At 42.7% G+C, this 25,390-nt stretch overlaps 1 protein-coding gene across 1 annotated transcript in view; it reads left to right on the forward strand.

The window, feature by feature from the left end:
* LOC136118513 (protein FAM169B-like) overlaps positions 1-24,892 on the forward strand; it is a 79,629-nt gene extending 54,737 nt beyond the window's left edge. Inside the window, exons 7-8 of the mRNA XM_065871758.1 lie at positions 20,796-20,978; positions 24,747-24,892. Coding sequence (XP_065727830.1) covers positions 20,796-20,978; positions 24,747-24,892 — 329 coding nt within the window. The remainder of the gene's footprint in view (positions 1-20,795; positions 20,979-24,746) is intronic.
* The last annotated feature ends 498 nt before the right edge of the window (positions 24,893-25,390 follow it).

Here is a 25,390-nt window from a genome sequence, read left to right on the forward strand (position 1 = left end):
AAATCAGTTATATTAGAGTGACATCAGCAACATGACAGAGTGAAAAGCTCCCTTTCAGTCAACAACCAGTAAAGCATCCACAGCTCAACAAAGGTGCCTCTGAGGAACCCACTGGGATGCCAGAGATTTCCACATATCTGCACATTTAAAGGTGGGTGGACTGGAACACATAGGGGAGGCAGAACTGAGGGAACAGCAGCCCAGCACTCTGGCCATGGAAGCTGAGCCCATAGCCCCAGAGAACACATAACAGCAGGGGAGGCAGTGAGCACAACTCTGGCCTCGCAGCCGCAGTGGTGCCTGCAGCCACAGGTAACTGGGCAGCAGCACCAGTGGGGCCTGAGACCCCATTCCTCCAGCCACTGACGTGCTCACAACTCAGGCCCCCTACTCCTCCACACACAGTGATGGAGTCTGTGAACCTTACAACACTGGACATAGCACAGGTGCCTGGGCAACCCCTGCTCCGCCCACCCTCATCCTCCCCCTGTGGCAGCAGAGTCTACAACTCAGGGGATCCTGGATGCCAGGGAAGAGCCCATCATCCCAGTGACATTAGCAGCAGGAAGGCATCATTGACCCCTGGAGACACAAGAAGCAATAATGAGGACACGGGCCACACCTCTGACAGAGGTGGTGGAGGGTAGAATGTGCCAACTCTCAAACATAACTGGAGGCAGCTCAGGTAAGGAAAACCATAAACTTGTGCTATAGCGCCACCTACTGGAAAACAGAAGAAAGACCTCTAATTTCTAACCGGTTGAATCATTAGAATCAAGCAGAAAGATACTTGCTACTTCAAATGCATGGGCAGAGGAACAACTCATCATGTGCCATGAAGAGCCAAAGTAACGCCGTGCCACAAAAAGAAAATGACAGTTCTCCAGAAGCCAAATTTAAAGTCACAGAATATTGCAATTTAACTGACAAAGAATTCAAAATAGGTGTCATGAAGAAATTCATTGAGCTATGAGAAAACTCAGAAAGACAGTTCAGTGAGCTCAGGAGTAAAATTAATGATCAGAAGGAATACTTTACTGAAGATATTGAAACCCTAAGAAAGAACCAAGAAGAAATTCTGGAGCTGAAGAACTCAATAAACAACATAAAGAATGCATTAGAAAGCACTGGAAATACATCAGACCACATGGAAGAGAGAATTAGTGAGCTTGAGGACAGAAATCTAGAAATGATGCAAGTAGAAGAGGGAAGAGAATTAAAATATAAAAAATGAAGAAATTCTACAGGAGCTATTCAGCTCTTTAAGAAGGGTGCATATTAGGGTTATGGGTATCCCAGAAGAAGAAGAGTGGGAAAAAGGAGCAGAGAGATTATTTAAAGAAATCATAGCTGAGAAATTCTCAAACCTGCAGAAGAAACTTGATATATACGTCCATAAAGCTAAGAGAACACCTAATTGCCTCAATGCAAAAAGACCTTCTTAAAGACACATCATATTAAAATTGTCAAAAGTCAATGACAAAGAAAGAATTTTTAAATGCAGCCAGGGAAAAAAAAGGGTGGTAACCTACAAGGGAACCCACAGAGGCTATCAGAAGATTTCTCAGCAGAAAGTTGACAGGCCAGGAGGGAGTAGAATGACATCCTTAAGATACTGAAAGATAAAAACTGTCACCCAAGAATACTTTATCCAGCAATATTATCACTCAGATATAAAGGAGGAATAAAGACTTCCCCAGGTAACTAAAAACTGAGGGAGTTCATCAACACTAGATGTGCCTTACAAGAAGTGTTGAAAGGAGCTCTTCTACCAGAAACAAGAAGGTAAAAGGACGCAAAACTTTGAGTAAGGTGATACATAGAGTCAGAAAATTGTAACTCTTTATCAGAATAAGTATTAAGCATTTTATTATAGCATAAAGGTTAAAGGGGGAAAATCAGAAAAAATAATTATAGCTACTTCAATTTGGCAACAAACTCACAACATGAAAAGGGATAATTTGAGACAACAAAAATGCAGAAGGGGAAGGGGAAAAGGTCAGAAACCCTGTAGGTAAATGAAGATAAGATGTGATCAACAGAAAAAGGGCTATTTTATCTATGAGGAGTTTTATACAAACCTCATGGTAACCACAAAACATAAATCTAGAGCAGAGACAATAAACATAAAAAAGGAGGAAACTGAAAAAAATCATAGAAAACCACCAAACCAAGATGGCAGGCTGAAACACAAGAACAAAGCAACAACAGTGATATAGAGAAACCAGAAAACAAAAGATAAAATGGCAGTAGTAAGTCCTCATTTACCAATAGTTACCCTAAATGTAAATGGAGTGAATTCACCAATCAAAAGACACAGAGTGGCTGGATGGATTAAAAAACAAGAAACAACCATACATTACAGGAGGCTCACCTCAGCTCTAAAGACAAGCATATGTTAAAAGTGAAGGGATGGGGGCTTCCCTGGTGGCGCAGTGGTTGAGAGTCCGCCTGCCGATGCAGGGGACGCGGGTTCGTGCCCCGGTCTGGGAAGATCCCACGTGCCGCGGAGCGGCTGGGCCCGTGAGCCATGGCCGCTGAGCCTGCGCGTCCGGAGCCTGTCCTCCGCAGCGGGAGAGGCCACAACAGTGAGAGGCCCGCGTAACGCATAAAAAAAAAAAAAAAAAAAAAAAAAAAAAAAAAGTGAAGGGATGATGCTGGAGAGGGTGTGGAGAAAAGGGGACACTCTTGCACTGCTGGTGGGAATGTGAATTGGTTCAGCCACTATGGAGAACAGTATGGAGGTTCCTTAAAAAACTACAAATAGAATTACCATATGACCCAGCAATCCCACTACTGGGCATATACCCTGAGAAAACCAAAATTCAAAAAGAGTCATGTACCAAAATGTTCATTGCAGCTCTATTTACAATAGCCCGGAGATGGAAACAACCTAAGCGCCCATCATCGGATGAATGGATAAAGAAGATGTGGCACATATACACAATGGAATATTACTCAGCCTTAAAAAGAAATGAAATTGAGCTATTTGTAATGAGATGGATAGACCTAGAGTCTGTCATACAGAGTGAAGTAAGTCAGAAAGAAAAAGACAAATACCGTATGCTAACACATATATATGGAATTTAAGGAAAAAAAATGTCATGAAGAACCTAGGGGTAAGACAGGAATAAAGACGCAGACCTACTGGAGAACGGACTTGAGGATCTGGGGAGGGGGAAGGGTGAGTTTTGACAGGGCGAGAGAGAGTCATGGACATATACACACTAACAAACGTAGTAAGGTAGATAGCTAGGGGGAAGCAGCCGCAAGGCACAGGGATATTAGCTCGGGGCTTTGGGACAGCCTGGAGGGGTGGGATGGGGAGAGTGGGAGGGAGGGAGACGCAAGAGGGAAGACATATGGGAACATATGTATATGTATAGCTGATTCACTTTGTTATAAAGCAGAAACTAACACACCATTGTAAAGCAATTATACCCCAATAAAGATGTTTAAAAAAAAAAAAAAAAGAAACAGAAAAAAAAAAAAAAGTGAAGGGATGGAAGATAACACTCCAAGCAAATTCCAGTCAAAAGAAAGTGGGTGTAGCCATACTCAACAGACAAAATGGACTTAAAGCCCAAAAAGGTAACAAGAGACAAAAATGGACAGTATATAATAATAAAGGGGACAATTTATCAAGGAAACGAAATGATTAATATATATATATATGTATATATAATGCATTTATATATGCATTTAACATAAGAGCACCAAAATATATAAAACAATTATTAACAGACCTAAAGGGAGAAATTGACAGCAACATAATAATAGTAGGGGACTTTAACACCCCACTTACATTAATGGATAGATCGTCCAGACAAAATAATCAACAAGGAAACTGAGGTGTTAAATGAAACATTAGACCAGATGTATTGGATAGATTTGTACAGAACATTCCATCCAAATGCAGTGGAATACACAGTCTTCTCAAGTGCACATGGAACTTTCTCAAGGGTAGCCCATGTGTTGAGACACAAAACAAGTCTCAGTAAATTTAAGAAGATTGAAATCACATCAAGCATCTTTTCTGATCACAATGGTATGAAACTAGAAACCAACTACAAGAAGAAATATGGAAAAAATCACAGATATATGAAGACTGAACAAAGTGCTACTGAACGACTATTGGGTTGATGAAGAAATCAAAGGAGAAATAAAAAATTACCTGAAGATAAATTAAGATGAAAAGATGACATACCAAAATTTATAGGATGCAGCAAAAGTGGTACTAAGAGGGAAGTTTATAGCAAAACAGGCCTACCTCAAGATACAAGAAGAATCTCGAACAATTTAAACTTACACTGAAAGGAACTAGAAAAAGAAGAACAAACAAAGCCCAAAGTCAGTAGGAGGAAAGAAATAATAAAATCAGAAGAGGAGAAATAACAACGGATACCACAGAAATACCAAGGATTACAAGAGAATATTATGAAAAGCTATATTCAACAAATTGGACAACTTAGAAGAAATGGACACATTCTTAGAATCATACAACTGTCCAAGACTGAATCATGAAGAAACAGAAAATCTGACTAGACTGATCACTAGTACAGAGATTGAAACAGTAGTCAAGAAGCTCCCCACAAAACAGAGGTTCAGAACCAGACAGCTTCACAGGTGAATACTACCAAATATTCAAAGCTTTAATGCCTGTCCTTCCCAAACTCTTCCAAAAAATGTAGTAGAAGGGAGTGCTTCCTAACTTGTTTTGCGAGGACAGCATCATCCTGATACAAAAGTCAGACAAAGACAGCACACACACACACACACACACACACACACACACACACACAGAGTGATGAAAATAGTTATATGTCTATGATGAACATAGTTCAATATCTCTGATAAACATAGTTGTAAAAATTCTCAACAAAATATTAGCAGACAAAATCCAACAATACATTAAAAGGTTCATACACCATGATGAAGTAGGATTTATTCCAGAGATGCAAGGATGGTTCAACATATACAAGTCAGTCAGCATGATACAGCACATAAACAAAATGAAGGATAAAAAACATATGATTATCTCAGTAGATCTAGAAAAAGCAGTTGACAAAATTAAATGCCCACTTATGATAAAAATTCTTAATAAAGTGGTAGAAGGGACATACTTCAACATAATAAAGGCCATATGTAATAAACCCACAGCTAACATCATACTCAGTCATGAAAAACTGAAAGCTCTCCGTCTAAAATCAGGAACAAGATAAGGGTACTGACTCTTGCCACTCTTATTTAATATAATATTGGAAGTCCTAGCCAGGGCAATTAGGCAAGAAATAAAAGGCATCCAAATTAGAAAGGAAGAAGTAAAACTATTTGCAGATGATATGATTTTATATATAGGAAAGCTTAAAGACTCTACCAAAGAACTATTAGCAATAACAAGCAAATACAGTGAAGTTGCAAGGTATAAAATCAACATACAAAAATGTGTTATGTTTCTATATGCTAATGATGAGCTAGCAGAAAGAGAAATTAAGAAAATAATACCATTTACAATTGCAACAAAAGGAATCAAATACCTAGGAATAAATTTAACAAGGAGGTGGAAGACCTGAAATGGAAGAAGACAAAAATGAATGGAAAGATATTCTGTGCTCATGGATTGGAAGAATTAAAATTGTTAAAACATCCATATTACCTAAAGCAATCTACAGATTTAATGCAATCCCTATCAAAATACCAAGGATATTCTTCATAGAAATTAAGCAAAGAAATTCTAGAATTTATGTGGAACCATAAAAGACTTCAAATAGCCAAAGCAATGCTGAGAAAAAGGGCAAAGCTGAGGTATCACACTCCCTAATTTCACACTCTTTTACAAAGCTATAGCAATTAAAACAGCATTTGCAGAAAAGCATACATAGATCAATGGAATGGAATTGAGAACCCAGACATAAACTCACAGGCATAAACTCACATATATACGAACTATTAACTTACAACAAAGGAGCAAAGAACATACAATAGGGAAAGGATCGTCTCTCCAATAAATGGTGTTGAGGAATCTGGACAGCCACATGCAAACAAATGAAACTAGACACTATCTCACAACATACACAAAAATCAAGTCAAAATGGATTAAAGACTTGAATGAAAGATCTGAAACCATAAAACTCCTAGAAGGAAACATAGGCAGTATACTCTTTGACATTGGTCTTAGCAATATCTTTCTGGATCCGTCTCCTCAGGCAAAGGAAACAAAAGCAAAAATAAACTACATCAAACTTAAAAGCTTCCATGCAACAAAGGAGACCATCAACAAAATGAAAAGATAAACTACCAAATGGGAGAAGATATTTGTAAATGTACATCTTATAAAATGTTAATATATAAAATATTTAAAGAACTCATACAAATCAACAACAGAAAAATAAACAACTTGATTAAAAAAAATGAGCAGAGGATCTGAATAGACATTTTCCCAAAGAAGACACACAGATGGCCAACAGGCATATGAAAAGATGTTTGACATCACTAATTATTGGGGAAATGCAAATCAGAACCACAGTGAGATATCACCTCATGCCTGTTGGAATAGCTGTTATCAAAAAAGCAAGAAATAACAAGTGTTGGTGAGGATGTGGAGAAAAGGGAACCTTTGTATGATCCCATACACTGTTGGTAGGAATGTAAACTGGTACAGCCACTGTGGAAAACAGTATGGAGATTCCTCAAAAAATTAAGAATAGAACTATTACATGATCCAGCTATCCTACATCTGAGTTTCTAAAGAATATGAAAACACTAATTCAAAAAGATATATGTTCATCACAGCATTATTTACAACAGCCAAGACATGGAAACAACTTAAATACCCATCAGCAGATGAATGGATGAAGAAGATGTGGCATACATACACCATGGAATACTATGCAGCCATAAAAAGATGAAAACTTGCTATTTCTGACAACATGGACAGGATAGAACTTGAGGGCATTATGCTAAATGAAATAAGTCAGATGGAGAAAGACAAATACTGCATGATTTCTCATATGTGAAATATAAAAGCAAACAAACAAAACCCCAAAATAAATGAATAAACCAAACCTAATAAAACAAGCACCTAGATATGGAGAACAGAGTAGTGGTTACCACAGGGGAGGGAGTGGAAGGGGGAGGGTGAAATGGGTAAAAGGGGTCAACTGTATGGTGACAAATGAAAACTAAATTTTTGGTGATGAGCACAGTGTAGGGTATTCAAAAGTATAAATATATTGTACATGTGAAATGTATATAATGTTATAAACCAATGTTACCTCAATAAAAAATAAATCTAAAGAAAAAAGATAAAATCAGTTATATTGACTATATCTGTTTTTGTTTTTTTTTTTCCTGAGTGTGGGTCACAGTTTCCTGTTTCTTTGCATGTGTTGGTTGAAGGCTAGATGTTGCAGATATATTGCAGCAACTTTGACTTTTTATGTGTGTTTTTGAGGATTTTTGATCTGGGAGGTATTTAGCTTGCCTGGATTCAAATCACAAACTCTGTCTCCTTTGATATGTAACTGCTGACACGTGTTAGTACGATGTCTCATGGCTGCTTCTGTAGCCTGGTTCTGTAGAGGTCTTCCCTGTGCCTGCAAAGTTGATGGCCAGACAAAGATTTGGGTATGGACGTTGCTGATCCCTGTGGTTTCCTTGCGTCTGCTGGTTTTGGGCTCTGTACCCTTACCCGTCAAACCCATTTGGTTTCAGCTTTCTGCCAGTTGAGCTGCCCAAGTTGAGGAATGTACTTGGTTAAGACAAGCAACAGAGTCACAGATCTGATCATGTGTAGTTCCATCTTTCAAGGGTGATTATCTCTCTGGTTTCTGCCTTCTTTTGGTTGAGTCCTCTGGATTCTCCTTCACTCATGTGTAGATTATTTATGAGCCAGGGATTTGGGCAGTTGCTCTGAATTAAGGTTTCATTCATTCTGTGGTTTCCATGTTGCCACTGAGCCTTTAAATTTCCAACTACTTTCCTAGTCCTAAAATTTGATCTTTGATGCCTTTAGCTGGTAAGCCTGCAGCGTTTCCCACCAATATTTTCTGTAGCCTTGGGGGTTGAGTTATACCCTGTGGCCAGTAAGCTGCAAACTCACAGGTTTTAACCTATTTCATTTGCAATTTCCTGAAATTAAAATTTCTTCTGGTTTCTATGTGCTTTTGAATGCCTTATGGTATCTGTGAGTAATTTTTTAAAATTTGTTTCTAAAATAGTTATTATATATGAGACTCTGCATGACCACTTAATTTACCATCATCATCTGATGGGGACTCTGTCCAGGGATGAATCATAGAATTTTATTCCTTGCTTTCCCATCCCTTTCTATAAGTAGAGAGAGGGATTTACTCTGATGAATTAAAAAATGGTTGATATTAGCAACATGCTGATAAATTAAGCAAAAAATAATTTAGGTAGTGAATAGATATTATTTACAATGTTTTATTATTTTAAACCTATGATTTGTGAAAAAAATCACTGGCGAATACTTGTGGTTTAATTGACTATAGGAGGAGTTAATAGTTCAAAAGTTCAGAACAGTTAATGGTGTTTCTTCAGTCGTGGCCTTGTCCTTGGTGCTTGTCACAGCTTCATGTAGTGTTGTGTTGATACCTAGGTTATGGGCGTAGCACATGGCATGCTTTCCAACTTTGCAGCAGTACAATTTCTCTTCATTAGCTTAGATCCACATGATTCAGAATATCTGTTAATTTAGTTTCAGCTAGGCTGCAGCTTATAATTTCATTCTGTGACGAAAAGAAAATATGCAGATTCATTGCATAAACTGGATCACGGGCGGCAGGTTGCACCTTTTTAAGAGTATACATTGTTTCTAAGCACATTCATTTTTGTATGTGTGTGACTTTAAGTATTATTAAAAAAATTGTCGGACAGTAAAATTGATCTCTTTTTTGGCTTTTCAGTTCTGTGAATTTTATAATCACAACCATAATTAAAATACAGGATAGTTCTCCACCCCCCTCTAAAACTCTTTCTTGTTCTAATCTTTTCCACCCCTTAGCCCCCCACCCATAACCCCTGGCAGCCACTGATCTGTTCTCTATCACTGTAGTGTTATCTTTTCTGGAATGTCACGTAGTGGAATCAAACCGTATGTAGCCTTGTGAGACTGACTTGTTTCACTTTTTCATGATGCTTTTGTGACTTACCCAAATCATTGTGTCTGTCAGTAGTTTGTGCCTCTTTAGTGTGAGGAGAACATTCAGTTTTGAAACAAGTGGGTGCCTCGGTATAGAATGAATGAGATCTTTTCAGGTAGACCTCTCTTTGGGAACATTTGTTAATGGGCCAGTTTGAGTTTCTCCCTTCATTTGATAGTTCCATAATTGCCTTTCTTACAAAATATTGACACTTGAATCATTTCATTATTTTGTGCTGAAATTCTCCCTAGATAACCAAAATTAGTGGGGTTTTACTTTAACTTTTGCCCTCAAACCATTAGTCCACAAGACAGCATTCAAGGAAAAAAATACTGGACTGGTAAGTGGAGAGTCGGCCGATTTAAGGCAGGGCTAGTAAGTATTTTGCTTTTGTATAAAAATATATAACAAACAGCTTTGTGTTTCAGATTCCTGAAAGCCCAACACTAATGCAAATCGTAAAAACAGGAATGGCACTTAAAAGTGTTCAATTAAGTGATTTGCCATCTAGACAAGCGTGTGACCTGTGAGATGGCTGTGATGCCTTGAAGTGGCCTCAGCTGCCCTGCTGGTCACCAGGGCCTTCTGCTCTCCCCTCCCCCTGATACTCCATGTCACAGGCCACTCCTACCCTGTTGTCCCCTCAAGCAGGGGGCCTTCATGCCATGTTCTGGACTTTAGTGGAGACATAAGCAGCAAAAGAGGAGTAGTGGGAGTGTGGTGTAGGTTCAGGTACCAGCTCTGCTGTCCGATGAGAAAGGGGTTGCTGTTGTGTGGAAGCGAAGGGCTTGCAAGATGGGGTATTGGAAGGGTGCAGGGGAAGTTCATGGGACGCAGACCGGCTTCCTGTGCTGGGTTGGGTACCCAGCTGCTGCTCCATTCTCATCTTTGCAAGTTATCTTCCTTTGCTCACTTATGTTTCCTGCTTCCTCATAACCTTGACTGTAGTTTGCCATGATGCCCACCCGGCTCTACCTCTACTGCCTTAAAGGGCTGAGACCTATCATAGTCCCAGTTTCACTTCATTCAAAACCTCTTGAAAGAATCAGGTTGGTCCAGCTGGCCTGCAGATTGAGTTCTTGTGGATCATGGGTCCACCTTGGTGGGCAGGCTTTCATGCTTCCGATATGGCCACCTAGCCTCAGCTCTTTAACTGGGGCTGTGGTAGGGGCAGTTTTAAAGAAAAACCGTGGCTGAGCAGACACCCCATAATCATCCACGGGAGGATCCAGTTGAAAAAGTCTCAGCCTGGGCTGGAATACCTCCAGTCAGGACCACCAGGCAGCCCTTCATTGCTGCATAATGCCTAACGGATAGAATGTTCCAGCAGCACACTCTGTGCTGCTTCTCTGTCCTGGGCCACAGGAGTTCTTGGGCTGTGCCCCAGACCCCCGGCACTAGACACCGGCACTGGAATGGGGCCCAACAATTTATGTTTTAACAAGCCCTCCAGGTGATTCTCATGTTTCATTCTAGAGTTTGAGACCCACTCACCTAAGGCATGCATTTTCAGTGGTAGTTTCTTTTGCTTTAAAAAATTTTTTCTATGTTCTGTGTCACATGAACTGGATAATGTGCAGAGTCCAGTGTTATATTAAACCGAAGCAGTTCTTTCTCCTGTAATTGACAAATGAGATGAATTACTGGTACAAATTTTCTTATGTTAAACCACCAGGGATAAAGCCAACTTGGCCAAGGTTACTTCCTTTAAGCAAATAAGTTTTTCTTCAATATTTTAAAGTTGAATCTAATTTTATGGCACCTTATAAATAAATTCCTGTTATAATAATCAAACATATAGAAAGAAATGATACTTTTCAAAGAGGAAACAATATAACTAAAGCTTATCTCCAAGTATATCTTGTTTTGGGGTGGTTCATGTTAATGCATTACTTTCAGTTGTTTTTGAGAAAAGATGATTATTATACAAATAGGATTCTGAACACTTAGTCTTGCTTGTTAAAAGTGATTTTTTTTTTTTTTTGCGGTACACGGGCCTCTCACTGTCGCGGTGTCTCCCGTTGCGGAGCACAGGCTCCGGACGCGCAGGCTCAGCGGCCATGGCTCACGCGCCCAGCCGCTCCGCGGAATGTGGGATCTTCCCGGACCGGGGCACGAACCCATGTCCCCTGCATTGGCAGGCGGACTCTCAACCACTGCGCCACCAGGGAAGCCCCCAAAAGTGATGTTTTTCTGGAGCAGGTGTTGGCAGCTATGGCCCGTAGACCAAATTCTGCCTGTCGTCCGTTTTTGTAAATAAAATTTTATTGAAACACAGCTTCGCGCATTCGTATTGTGCATGGCTGATTTTGCTCTACAACTGCAGGGGTGAGTGGTTGTCCCCAAAGCCTAAAGTATTTTCTACCTGACCCTTACAGAAATAGTTTGCCAGCCCCTGTTCTAGAGAATACAGTTTAAATGTCTCATATTAAAAAAAAAAGATTTTATCCAAATTGATGTTAGTAATGCTCCTCGGTGGGGAGAATTTGGGAACATCCAGACCATTTAGTGGTATTGTCAATAGATCCTCATCTGCCCCAGGTGCCCAGGGAGTGTGGCTCTAACCTTGTGAAGCGGGCTCATGACAGACATGCAGTATGATTGTCACGAAAAGATAGTGTCAATGGTTAGCAAAAGTTAACACTTTTAGCTACTACTGTTTTGAGTTTCCCAGGTTTGAGAGTATCCCACATATCTTTATAGTTTGCACTTAATCTCTTGGACTAGCAACTGTGACTATTTGGCCTGCATTTGGATTTTTAGAGCAATTATACTTAAAATGCTCCACAGAGCCAAGTGTCTGCAGCAGCTACTGTCAGCGTATCGCCTTTGGGCATTAGCAGTACAAACCCGGACAGGTGCTCACAGCCACACAAATGCAGCTTTGCAAAAGGAAGTGTGAAGAGAGCTTTGGCCGGGCGCTTGGCTCTTTTGAGTTCTGTGGGCCCACACCTTAACTTTCCTGGTGCCCAGGTCTTGAGTGTCAAGACCTCCGGGCAGTGGAAATACACTACGGCATTTGTCTTGCCGCTTGTCTTTTATGTCGTCTTCCTGCTGACGAATCTTTTTGAAGCAGATACTGTTTATTCCGCTACTTCCTGGCTGTCTGCTGCTATCACTGCCCTATGGTGCACCGTCTGTCTTGGGTGTCCTAAGAATATATTCCTCTCTTCCTAGAGTAACTGTCTTCCTCCTTGTCTTTGATTTGTTGGGGTACGTATTGTTAGGGGGATAGCCTGCTGGTGCCCCCTCCTTTACTCTTTGGTGGGCTTCATCTTATCCTCACAGGTCTTCCTTCTTCAGATCCTCCCAGGCTGTTGATGGAAAAGCCCTCTGTGTGGTGTTAGTTCATGCCTGGGGGTGGTAGTTTCACCCTGGATACCTTATTGATCATTTGTATCTCCCCCAGAACAGCCTGGGCCATGAGCAGAGAAACCAGTTACCAGTGGAGTAACTTTGTTGAGTTCTGTTTGCTACTGTTGGTTTAAGTTTTTTGTCTTATGTTCAGGAACTACTGTTATTTGCTTAATTATCTGATCTTCATTTGCTTTTTATCTTTTTCTCTGAAAAGGTTACACTGTGCTCATAGGCTGAGTCATGGACTAATGTCTCTTTTTCTGTGCTCTGGAAGGCTTTCCTGGGAAAGTTGGCAGAACTTATCTCTAAAGTCACCTGACCTGGTGTGTTCAGTGTGGGAGGGATTTAAACTACTGCGTTCAGATTTCCATGGTCATAGGATAGTTTAGTTTTTCTGTTTTTCTGTGAGTCAGTTTTGGTGGGTTGTATTATCTTAGGAATTTGTCCTTTTCATCTGTTCAAATCTATTGGCCTACAGTTATTTACAGTATTCTCTTACCTTTTAAATTTCTGCCACATCCATAGTGATATATCTATTTTAATTCCTAATGTGCTTTATGAATTGTCTTCTTTCTGGCTTTAGCAACTCTTGACTTTTTTAAAAAAATACTTTATGTTGTATCTTTGTTTTCGTTTTAATTCATTTCTATCCTTTTTGTCTCCTTCCCTTTAATTTCTTTGCTGTGGTATCAACACTCCCCATGAGCTGATGAAAGCCAGTTGGGCAGCTGTTACTGACAAAAAGGAGCCAAGTCCTATGTTTTTAACCTTTCTTGCCCCTGTCAGCTGCCATGTCTATAAAATGGGTAGAGTGGATGAGATCATGGCTAGGGTTCCTACCAACTGTTCAGTGCTATTGTATGTGGGAAGGTTTCCTAGGATTTTATGTTCTGATTATGAATGGGGAGTCCATTTGTGTGCAGCCAGCTTACTCTCTCAGCTCCGTTCACAATCAGGCTGTAATATTCTTACTACAGTTCATTAATATTCTTATTAAGAGGCCAATTTGTTGCTTTGTGAATTGAGATGGGTTTTATTTGACCAACTTGAAAGTATGATGAGCCTTTAGGAAGGGCTGGTGCAGTGTTCCTCTGCCCCACCCCAGATTTTTATTTTGAAATAATTTTAGTTTTACAGAAGAGTTGCAAAGATAGGACAGAGACTTCCTGTTATACCCTCACTCACCTTGCCCTAATGTTAGCATCTTACATAACCATGGCACAGTGGTCAAAACTGAGAAACTAACATTGGCTGATCTTCCAGCAGTGTCCTTCTCTTGTAGGATCTGATCAGGAGTGTTTGTTGTCTTTAATCTTCAGGTCTTCTTAGCCTCCCCTACCAATTTGGGACCATTTCTTGGTTGTCCTTGTCTTTCATGACCTAGACACTTTTGAGGAGTACTGGTCAGGAGATTTATGGAATGTCCATTAATTTAGATTTGTATGATATTATCTTATGATTTGACCAGGGTTATGAGTTTGGGGCACAGTGAAGCATGCTTCTCCTCACGTGGTCATATCAGGTGTGGGGTACAAGATGCCAACGTTACTACTGGTGATATTCACCCTGATCACTCAAGGGGGTGTCTACCCCCTTTCTATACTGTAAAGTTATTATTTTTCCCTTTCCTTATTTAATTGTATCTTTCTAATACAATTTAATACAATTCATTGTATCTTTTCAAATCAGTTTTTTTGAAGTATAATTTTACATCCCATAAAAGTTGCCAATTTTAAGTGTACCATTCAGTGACTTGTTTTTCAGCAAACTTAGAGAGTTGTATGACCAGCACCACAATCCAGATTTTAGATATTTCCATCACCCCAAAAAGCTGCCTTTTTGGTGTCAGTCTCTTTTCATCTCAGCTCTAGGGAACGACTGCTCTGCTCTCTGTCTCCATCAATTTGCCTTTCCTGGATGTTTCATATAAATGGAAAGATACATTATGTGGTCTTCTGTGTCTGGCTTCTTTCACTCAGCTTGGTGTTTTTGAGGTTCATCCAAATTGCAGCATATATTAGTATTTTATTCCTTTTTATTGCTGAGTAATGTTCCTTGGTATGACTGTACCACATTTTGTTTATGCATTTACCAGTATGGTTTCCAGTTTTTGGCTATTATGAATAATGCTGGTATAAGTACTTGCATACATGTCTTTGTATGGGCATGTTTTTGTTTCTCTTAAGTGGGTTCCTAGGAGCAGAATTGGTGGGTCTTTGGTTAGCATATGTTTTAACTTTTTAAGAAACTGCCAAATTATTTGACAAAGTTTCTGTACCATTATGTATTCCCAGCAGCAATATATGAGGGTTCCAATTTCTCCACATCTTGTCAACGCTTGTCTTTTTGATTATAGCCATTTAGTAGGTCAAAAGTGGCATTTCATTGTGGTTTTAATTTGCATTTTTAAATGACTAATGGTGTTGAGTATCTTTTCACTGATTATTAACCATTTGTTTGTCTTCTTTGGAGAAATGTCTGTTCAGATCATCTGTCCGTTTTTAATTGGTTGTTGATTTTCTTTTTGTTGAATTATAAGAGTTCTTTATATAGTCTGGATATGTCTTTTATCAGGAATGTGATTTGCAACATTTTCTTACAGTCTGTGGCTTGTCTTTTTATTTTCTTTGTGGTGTCTTTTGAAGTACCAAGTTAATTTTGATGAAGTCAGATTTACCAGTTGGTTGTGTCCATTGATGTCAAAGCTAAGAACTCTTTGCCTAACCCAAGGTTGTGAAGATTTCCTTCTGTGTTTTCTTCTAAAAGCTTTACAGTTTTAACTCTTATATTTATGTCTAGATACATCTTGAATTAATTTTTTAAATGATGTGAAGTAAGGGTCCAGCTTCATTTTTAAAAATACCTTATACATTAAAAAATTAGCAGATTTTACTTTTTTTTTTTTTTTGCGCTACGCGGGCCTCTAACTGTTGTGGAGGCTCCGGACGCACAGGCTCAGCGGCCATGGCTCACGGGCCTAGCCGCTCTGCGGCATGTGGGATCCTCCCGGACCAGGGCACGAACTTGTGTCCCCTGCACCGGCAGGCGGACTCTCAACCACTGCGCCACCAGGGAAGCCCAGATTTTACTTTTTAAAGCAGTTTTAGGTTTATAGAGAAATTGAGCAGAAAGTGCAGAGAGTTCTTATCCCCCTCCACACACACAGAGTTTCCTCTATTATTAACATATGGCATTAGCGTGGTACATTTATTATAATTCATAAACCAATATTGATGAATGTATCAGTTGACTAGGGCTCCCGTAACAGAGCACCACACATTGGGTGGCTTAAACAACAGAAATTAATTTTCCCATGGTTCTGGAGGCTGGAAATCCAAGTTCAAGGTGTAGGCAAGTTTGGTTTCTTCTGACACCTATGTCTTGGCTTGTGATGGCCATCTTCTCGGTGTGTCCTCTCACGGTTTTCCTGTGTGTGTGTGCATTCTTGGTGTCCCTCTGTGTGTCCAAATTTCCTCTTCTTATAAGGACACCAACTGGATTGGATTAGTCCATCTAAAGACCTCATTTTGAGTTCATCACCTCTTAAAGGCCCTGTCTCCAAATACAGACACATTCTGATGTACTGAGGGTTTGGGGAGACACAATTCAGTCCATAAGAATACATTATTATTAACTAAAGTCCATAGTTTACATTAGGGTTCATTCTTTGTTTTGTATGTTTTGTGGGTTTCGACAAGTGTGTAAAGACATGTTCTATCATTGTACCGTCATACAGAGTAGCTTCACTGCCCTAAAAATCCTGTGTTCCACCTATTCATCCCTTGCTCTCCCCTACCCCTTGGCAACCATTAATATTTTTACTGCCTTCGTAGTTTGGCCTTTTCCAGAAGATATAATTGTAACTGTATGCTCTGTAGCCTTTGTGGATTGGCTTCTTTTACTTAGTGCTGTGCTGTAAGGTTTCCCTATATCTTTTTATGGCATGATAGCTCATTTCCTTTTAACACTGACTAGTAGTCCATTATCTGGATGTACCATAATTTATTTATCCACTCTCCCATTGAAGCATATATTGGTTGCTTCCAAGTTTTGGTAATTATGAATATAGGCATTACAAACATTTGTGTGCCAGTTTTTGAGTAGACGTAAGTTTTCAACTCCTTTAGGTAAATATAAATGAGCACAATTGCTGGATCCTATGGTAAGAGTAGGTTTAGTTTTGTAAGAAACCACCAAGCTGGGACTTCCCTGGTGGCGCAGTGGTTAAGAATCCACCTGCCAATTCAGAGGACACGAGTTCGATCCCTGGTTGGGGAAGATCCCACATGCTGTGGAGCATCTAAGCCCATGCACCACAACTACTGAGCCTGCTCTCTAGAGCCCGTGAGCCACAACTTCTTAGCCTGTGTGCCACAACTGCTGAAGCCCGTTCGCCTAGAGCCCATGCTCCACAACAAGAGAAGCCACTGCAATGAGAAGCCCCGTGCACCACAACAAAGAGTAGCCCCCGCTCGCCACAACTAGAGAAAGCTTGCATGCAGCAATGAAGACTCAATGCAGCCAAAAATTAAAAAAAAAAAAAAAAAAAGAAAGAAAAGAAACCACCAAGCTGTCATCCAGAGTGGCTGTACTGTTTTGCATTCCCACCAACAATGAAAGAGAGTTCCTTTTGCTCCACATCTTCAACAGCACTTTGGTGTTTTCAGTGTTCTGGATTTTGGCCATTCTAATAGGTGTATGGTAGTATCTCACTTTAAAAAAATTTTTATTTCCCTGATGATATATGATGTGGCACATCTTCTCATGTTACTTGCCATCTGTACAGCTTCTTTGGTGAGGTGTCTATTAAGGTCTTTGGCCCACTTTTTAATCAAGTTGTTTGTTTTTTTTTTTTTGTTTTGTTTTGTTTTTTTTTTGTTTGTTTTTTTTATTGTTGAGTTTTATGAGCTCTTTGTATATTTTGGATAATAGTTCTTTATCAGATATGTCTTTTGAATATATTTTTTCCCCAGTTTGTGGCTTCTCGTTCTCTTGACAGTGTCCTTCACAGAGCAGAAAAATTTGATTTTAATGAAATTCAACTCTCAATTTTTCTTTCATGGATCATGCCTTTGATGCTGTATGTACAAGTTTATTGCCAAACCCAAGGTCATCTAGATTTTCTCCTATGTTATCTTCTAGTTCTGTAGTTTTGCATTGTACATTTGTGTCTGTGATCCATTTTGAGCTACATTTTGTGAAGGGTTTAAGGTCTGTGTCTAGATTCATGGTTTTGCATGTGGATGTCCAACTGTCCCAACCTCACTTGTTGAAAAGACTGTCCTTCCTCTATTCACTTTGCTTTGTTCCTTTGTCAGAGATCAGTTGACTGTGTTTGTGTGGGTCTCATTCTGGGCTCTGTTCTGTTGCAGCTTCATTCATTAATTTGTTTATTTTTAATTAATTAATTAATTTTTGGCTTATGGAGGTCCAGTCATTCCACCACAGTTTGTTGAAAAGTCTGTCTTTTCCCCCACTGAGTTACCATGGCATTTTGTAGAAATTCGGAGTGTAAGAGTTTACTTCTGGACTCTCACTTCTGCTCCATTGATCTATATGCCCACTGTTGCACCATTATCACACTGTCTAATTACCTTGATTTTATAAGAAGCTTTGAAATTGGTTAATATAAAACCTCCAACTTTGTTCTTCTTCTTCTTTTTTTTTTTTCTGTTTTGTTTATCCTAGAGACTTTGCATTTCACATGAATTTTACTCTCAGCTTGTCAATTTCCACAAAAGAGCCTGCTGGGATTTTGATAGGACTGTTGTTAAACTTACAGGTCAGTTTGGGAAGAATTGGCCACTTAACAGTATTGAGTCATCCAATCCAGCAGTCCCCAACCTTTTTGGCACCAGGGACTGGTTTCGTGGAAGACAGTTTTTCCGTGGTGGGGGATGGTTTGGGGATGATTCAAGCGCATTACATTTTTTGTGCACTTTATTTCTATTAATATTACATTTTAATACATAATGAAATAATTATACAACTCACCATAATGCAGAATCAGTGGGAGCCCTGAGCTTGTTTTCCTGCAACTAGATGGTCCCATCTGGGGGTGATGGGAGACAGTGACACCTGAAGTGTGTTGCTTATGTCCAGTCTATTATGTAAGATGCAGCTTAATTGTCACTTGCCGCTCACTGATAGGGTTTTGATATGATTCTGCGAGCAATTGATTTACTATGATCTCTGTGCAGTCAGACCTCTCTGCTAATGATAATCTGTATTTGCAGCCGCTCCCCAGTGCTAGCATCACTGCCTCAGCTCCACCTCAGATCATCAGGCATTAGATTCTCAAAAGGAGTACACAAGCTAGATCCCTTGCATGCACAGTTCACAGGAGGGTCGTGCTCCTATGAGAATCTAATTGCCGCCACTGATCTGACAGGAGGTGGAACTCCGGCGGTAACACGAGTGATGGGGAGCGGCTGTAAATACAGATGAAGCTTTGCTCGCTCGCCCGCTGCTTACCTCCTGCTGTGTGGCCTGGTTCCTAACAGGCCATGGACCGGTACTGGTCTGTGGCTTGGAGGTTGGGGACCCTGATCCAACCCATGAACATGGAATTTCTCTTCATTTATTTAGATCTTCTTTAATTTCCCTCAACTATGTTTTGTGCTTTTCAGTATTTAAGGCTTATGCTTCTTTTGTTAAATATATTCCTGAGTATTTACTTTTTAATGCTGTTGTGAGTGGAATTGTGTCTTTATTTAACTTTAAACATTCTTAGCTTTGAAGGACTTCACTGTTTAGGGACCATTGTTCTTGTTGTCTATAAAATTGGAAGTTATATAATTGCAACCCAGTTGGTGCTGTTATTTCAGGCACATTTAGGGTAAATTCCAAATTCTTTACAATTACCATCTCAAGTAATTGGGGTTGCTCATTGGTCACAGATTATTTATTTATTCATTCATATTGGGCACAAAACCAACTATTTATTTAGCTCACCATTCTTTTGGTTGGCGATTTTGCTGAGGCTCAGCTGGGTGGTTTTCTGCCCTAGGCTGGGCTGGCCTATGTGTCTGTGGTCACCTGCCCACCTGTTTCTTAATACCAGCTAGATGTTGGCTGGGACCACGAGGGTGCCTGGGCCATGTTTCTCTCCTGGTGGCTGGCTAGCCTGGGTTTGTTCTTGTGGTGAGTGATAGGGATCTGTGAAAGAATGGAGGGGCCCTGGACCCCGAGAGGCCTAGGCTCGGAACTGGTGTGCTCTTGCCAGCTTCATTCTGTTGCTCAAAGTGAGTCACCAGGCCAGCAAGGTTGAAGGGGAGAGGAAGTAGACCCCATATCTTGATGGGAGGACCTTCAAAATCACATGCAAAGGTGTGTGGATATAGGAAAGGGAATAATTGTGGCCATTTTTCAAACAGTTCACTACAGTAGCATGTAGCTCTGCAATTCAGCCTGGCTAATTAGACTCAGAATCATTTTTTTGTTTGTTTGGGAAATTACTCACCTTTGAATCTTTGCAGACACAAATAACACCTCTTCCCATAGGAGCTTACTATGCGACATATTTCTTTTCCTGGATTCCAGTGCATCTAGAGCACAGGCAACTGTGCAGCTGGGAAGTGAGGAAGGTGATATAGTTGGGTGTGTGTGGCATTTCTAGCTAGGGTGACAACAGAGGTGACTGACTGCAAGGGTAGGTTCCTGTTGCAGAAACAGCAACTTTGCTGCTGTTAGTGCTGGTTGCAGTAAAGTTAAATTCAGGGTAGAAAAGTGGGAGAGGTGCCAGCTGTAGCCTCTCTTGCTCTGCAATAGCAGGGTCATTGATGTTCTATGGGAAACAGAACTTAGTCTGTTTGGGTCAGGTGTACTTTGCCATAATTGGCCATGGTGAACTCTGAACAAGTCCATGCCATGGAGATGCGTTGGCTGGGTCTCCCAGCCCACATCACGAAGAACTTTGACGTTGCCCAGATGCTCCTCCTTGGCTCTGGGGACCTCTGAACTGTGCACGGTGAGGGAGGGATGTGAGGAGTCTGGGTGCGCGATGGCCTCGCTCGCTCAGTCACCTGGGTTTGCATTTCATTTCAGGGCAATAGCCTAGAGGCCTTGCTCACAGTAATTGACAATGTGTGGGCTGCCCAGTAAGCTGGAGAGCTGGTGGTTTAGGGTGATCTGCTGTTTGGTCTTCAGTGGTTTAGTTTGTGAGGCTGCACTGCTTCCGAATGGTACCAGTGACCTGGCAAGTGGGAGTCCCGCCGGGTCCTGGCAGGCTAGTCCAGCCCAGGGGACAGCACGTGTCTCTTGCTTTCCCCTCAGGCAGCCTGTGTGGTGATGGCACGGGTGTGTGCTACCTGCTGCCTGTCTTAGACACCGTGTTTGTCCGGAGGAGCCATTGCCGCCAGGGCCTGGGCCTGGCCATGCTGAGGGACTTCTGCCAGACGTTCCGAGAGGATGAGGCCCTGGGCATCAGCTGGCCCATCTCCCCTGCCATGTACCAAGGTAATCACTGCATCGGGAGGAGCGCTTGGGTAACGGGGGTGGGTAACTCAGGTGGGTTCCAGATGATTCTGGGGTGGGAGGTCCCTCAGAGCCGCCGGCACCACGACACACCTGTGAGTTGTCTCTTTCCTCTGAGAAATCTCCTGTTGCTTCAGCACTGAGACTTTAAGCCTGATGACAAGGGACAAACCTTTCCCAGTCCCTGAGAAGAATTGGATTTAGAAATAATAAGAACCAAATCAACACAGCGTCAGAGAGAAGCAGAATCCAGGGAACCCACTGTGCTGCTGGTTGTTGCTGGGCCTCAAAGGGCCTTTGCTCTTGCACGGGAAGATGCTAGTCATCACTTTGCCTTTCCAACTCGGAGCCCCAGGGGGACCAGGAGCTGAGGGAAGGCAAGCTCCAAATGCACTGAGCCCTGGGCACCTGTGTAGCTCTTACTACAGAAGATGGCTCCCCACATCTGCTCTTGTCCTACCGAGTCCATGTATTAGTCAGGCTTCTCCAGAGAAACAGAACCGGTAGGAGATAGATATATATATATATATATATATATATATATATATATATATATATATATATATATATAGAGAGAGAGAGAGAGAGAGAGAGAGAGAGAGAGAGAGAGAGAAGAGATTTATTATAAGAAATTGGCTCAGACAATGTGGAGATTGAGATATCCTAAGATTACAGTCAGCAAGCTGGAAGCTCAGGAGGACTGATGGTGTGGTTCCAGTCCAAATGCTAACAGGCTTGAGACCCAAGAAAAGCCAGTGTTTCAGTTCAAGTCCAAAGATAGGAAAAGACCAATGTCCCAGCTCAGTCAGTCAGGCAGGAGGAGTTCCTCTCACTTGTGGGAGGGTCAGACTTTTTGTTTTGTAGTCAGGCCCTCAACTGATTGGCTGAGGTCCACCTACAATGGGGAGGGCAATCTGCTTTACTCTGTCTAAGGATTCAGACGTGAATCCTGGGACTTCCCTGGTGGCGCAGTGGTTAAGAATCTGCCTGCCAATACAGGGGACATGGGTTCAACCCCTGGTCTGGGAAGATTCCACATGCTGCAGAGCAGTTAAGCCCGTGTGGCACAACTACTGAGCCTATGCTCTAGAGCCCATGAGCCACAACTACTAAGCCCACGTGCCACAACTACTGAGCCCATGTGCCACAACTGCTGAAGCCTGCACGCCTAGAGCCCATGCTCTGCAAAAAAGAGAAGCCACCACAATGAGAAGCCCGCACACCGCAATGAAGAGTAGCCTCTGCTCGCCACAACTAGAGAAAGCCCTCACACAGCAACGAAGACCCAACGCAGCCATAAATAAATAAATAATTAATTAAAAATGTGAATCTCATCCAAAAACACACTTACAGACACACCCAGAATAATGTATGACGAAATGTCTGGATACCCCTGGCCCACTCAAGTTGACATATAACATGAACTACCACAATCCTTCTCCAGGTTCTGGAAAAGAAATCTTAATAGGTATTTGCCAGAGGAAATTCAGAAAGCCCTTATGCTAAATGTTTCACTCCAAATCAGCAAGGGTGGGAGATACTGGGGACCATCTCCCAGGATCCACGGTCCCCCATGAAGCACATCCACCCCACACTGGGCCCTGCCTCACTTCTTGTCATACAGATACTTTTGGACCCTTACTATTGAGTTTCCAGTGTCCTTATGGTGTGAGAACAACAGATAGGAGAGAAAAGCTGCGAAAGGCAAGGAAACTTCTGTTGCTCGGAAGTCATAAGAAAACCAGGCGAAAACATATTTTCCTCAAGTGGGTTTGGTCATTTCTTTGTATTTTCAAACTCTCCATCTCTCACGAAACTCTGAAGATCCTGAATTTGTGCAAAGAATACTGGAGGCTTACTGCACTGGTTTGCTCACTTGGAGGTCTTGGAAAGTTCTAGAACTCCGGCACTGGTTCTCTGTCCATGCCCACCTGCTGTCTCTCCCTCCCCTCATTCTCATTTCAGCTCTGAGACTTTGTTTGAGTGTGTTGGCCCCTAGGGCAGCCATCTAGGTCTCCCCTGGGGAGGAGCAGGCTCCAAAGGGCGGGGACCACCCCCAGGCCAGCACTGCAGAGACCCTCGCAGGGGCCTGTATCTCCACCTGGTAGAGAAAGAAGATCTGAAGGTACTGATTCTGAATCACACTTGGGGTCTCAGTGGCCCAGCCAAGGGTGCTGGGGCCTTGAGCTTCTACGTCACCCTGATTGTGCCTGGGCTCATGCGTGAGCAGGCAGAGTGTGGACAAAGCAGGACAAAGCAGCAGCTGGAGGCTCAAGGCCGGGCCGGGTGTGGCTGCTCCAGGCTTCACTGACCACCTTTTATCCAGTTCAGTCCTGCCCTTGGAATGGCCCGGAGGGCCTCCCGCCCAGGGCTGCACGCTTTAGCACCCTGTTGAAGCTGCACCTCTCTCCACGGGATGAGGAATCTGCGGGTCCAAGAGGATGTTCTCACCTGGGTGCAGGCCACTCCTAAACCAGGTCAGGCTACCAGAACCCCAGGGTTCCTGTCAGGGGCTGCCAAGGGCCCAAGTGGACTCTATCCTGGATCTGTGCCCCCAAAAGCAGAGGATGCCACCAATTTGCACATCCTTAGGCCCTGGGACAGCTGCTGGTGGGGTGTAGGTGGAGCGTGGGCGTGGTGTCCATATTTGCATGCACAGGCCCCTTGCCATGGGCTGGGAGCTGGGATGGGAGGAGGGGGTGGGCTGCCAGCTGGGGGCCAGCTCTCTTGGCATCGCCACATTCAGGTGCAAAACTCCAAAGAGTCTAAGAATTCTAAATTTGAAACTGGCTTTTCCTGCTGTTAAGAAGTTATATTTGTCAAGACAGGAGAGCAGAACATTCTATCTAGCACTCGGCTAGCTTGGCTTACACCTTTTGAGTACTTAGCACCATGCTCTGTGGGTTTCCATCTGTACTCTTGCCCTGGGCCTGATGGAGCCCCCAGCACCTGCAATACCAGGAGCAGCTTCCCATTCGGCTGGATTCGGGTCCCTGCCACGTGGAAATGCTCACCCTGTGAACATAAAAGTCTACAACCTTGAGGGGGTTCTGGAGTCAAGGTGTCTGTGGATAAGCTGGAAGGCTCCCTGGGAGAAGAGGGCTGTGGAGGCTCAGAAAGAGGAAGGACAGTGCCTGTGGAGAGGACCGAGTGGGGTGCCATTATGGGCTGAATTGGGTCCCCCCCAAATTCTAACCCCCAAGGGGACTGTATGTGGAGATGGGGTCTATAAGGAGGTAACTTGAGTGTGAGGTTAGATGAGGTCATAAGGGTGGGCCCTGATCCAATAGGACTGGTAAGAGGAGGTCCCAGTAAGAAGAGGAGACTAGGACACAGATGGGTACGGAAGGAAGACAGTGTGAAGACACAGTAAGAAGGTGCCATCTCCAAGCCAAGGAGAGAGGTCTCTGGAGAAGGCAAGCCTGCCAACACCTTGATCTCAGACTTCCACCCTCCAGAGCTGCGAGACAATAAATGTCTGTTGTTTAAGGCCCTGGGTGTGTGGTGTTTTGTTGTGGCCGCCTGAGCAGGCTTAATGGGACGGATGAAAGTGGGAGGCAGGTGAGGAGGATGGCGGGCGGGGTGGTGGGGGTTGGCGTGGGGCAGCGGCAGAGCAGAGAGCTGGGGGTGGGCCGGGCCAGGCTGCAGGAAGGACGGAAGTGGCCGTGCCTGGGGACGCAGACGAGGGACGGCGTGTGTGCACCAGGGCTGCGTGGGCCTCCCTGACTCCTGTGTGCAACTTCCCCTCAGTCTGTAGGAAGTTCCTGGCGGAGCATCCAGAGGAGCGGGGGCGCCTGTGGGAGGCGGAGCCCCCAGGAGCCTGGGGCCAGCGAGTCAACATCTGGCTGAAGGTTCAGCTTCAACAGGCAAGGCGTCCAGATTGTGAGTCGGGGTGAAAGCATGCCCTTTGGTCTGGTTTTTTCCAGTGTTGGTAACGGAAGCACAGATTCACTGGTGTGGATCGAGTCAGGCTGCGCAGACGTTCTGTTTGTTGCTGTTGCAGGAATAGAGGAGGGAGGGAAACCCGGGCGGTGGCATCCTGGCCTTCCTCCACCTCCCATCCTGAACGAACCATACCTTCCAGACCCTCTTGCTCAAATAGATCGCCCCCACTTTAGCCAAATCAGAGACTCCCTGGAACTAAGGGTTCCCCGTTTCCAGTCGGAAAGGGTCATTGAAACATGCAAGAGGATTAATTGCCTCTGTCTAGCAGAAGGTCCCTGGAAAGCATTGTTTCCCGTAGGCAATGTGTGCATCTGGTAAAAATTCTAAGACACAGGAGGGTTTGCTGGAAGAGCGAGCTCTGTACCTTCTCCTCCGGGGAGGGTTCACGTGGGTGTGAGGCAGCCCTGTTACAGACACACAGGCCGTCTTCAGCGAGTTTGTGGCGGGTT

Source organism: Phocoena phocoena, chromosome 2, assembly GCF_963924675.1.
Source record: "Phocoena phocoena chromosome 2, mPhoPho1.1, whole genome shotgun sequence".
Taxonomy (NCBI): domain Eukaryota; kingdom Metazoa; phylum Chordata; class Mammalia; order Artiodactyla; family Phocoenidae; genus Phocoena; species Phocoena phocoena.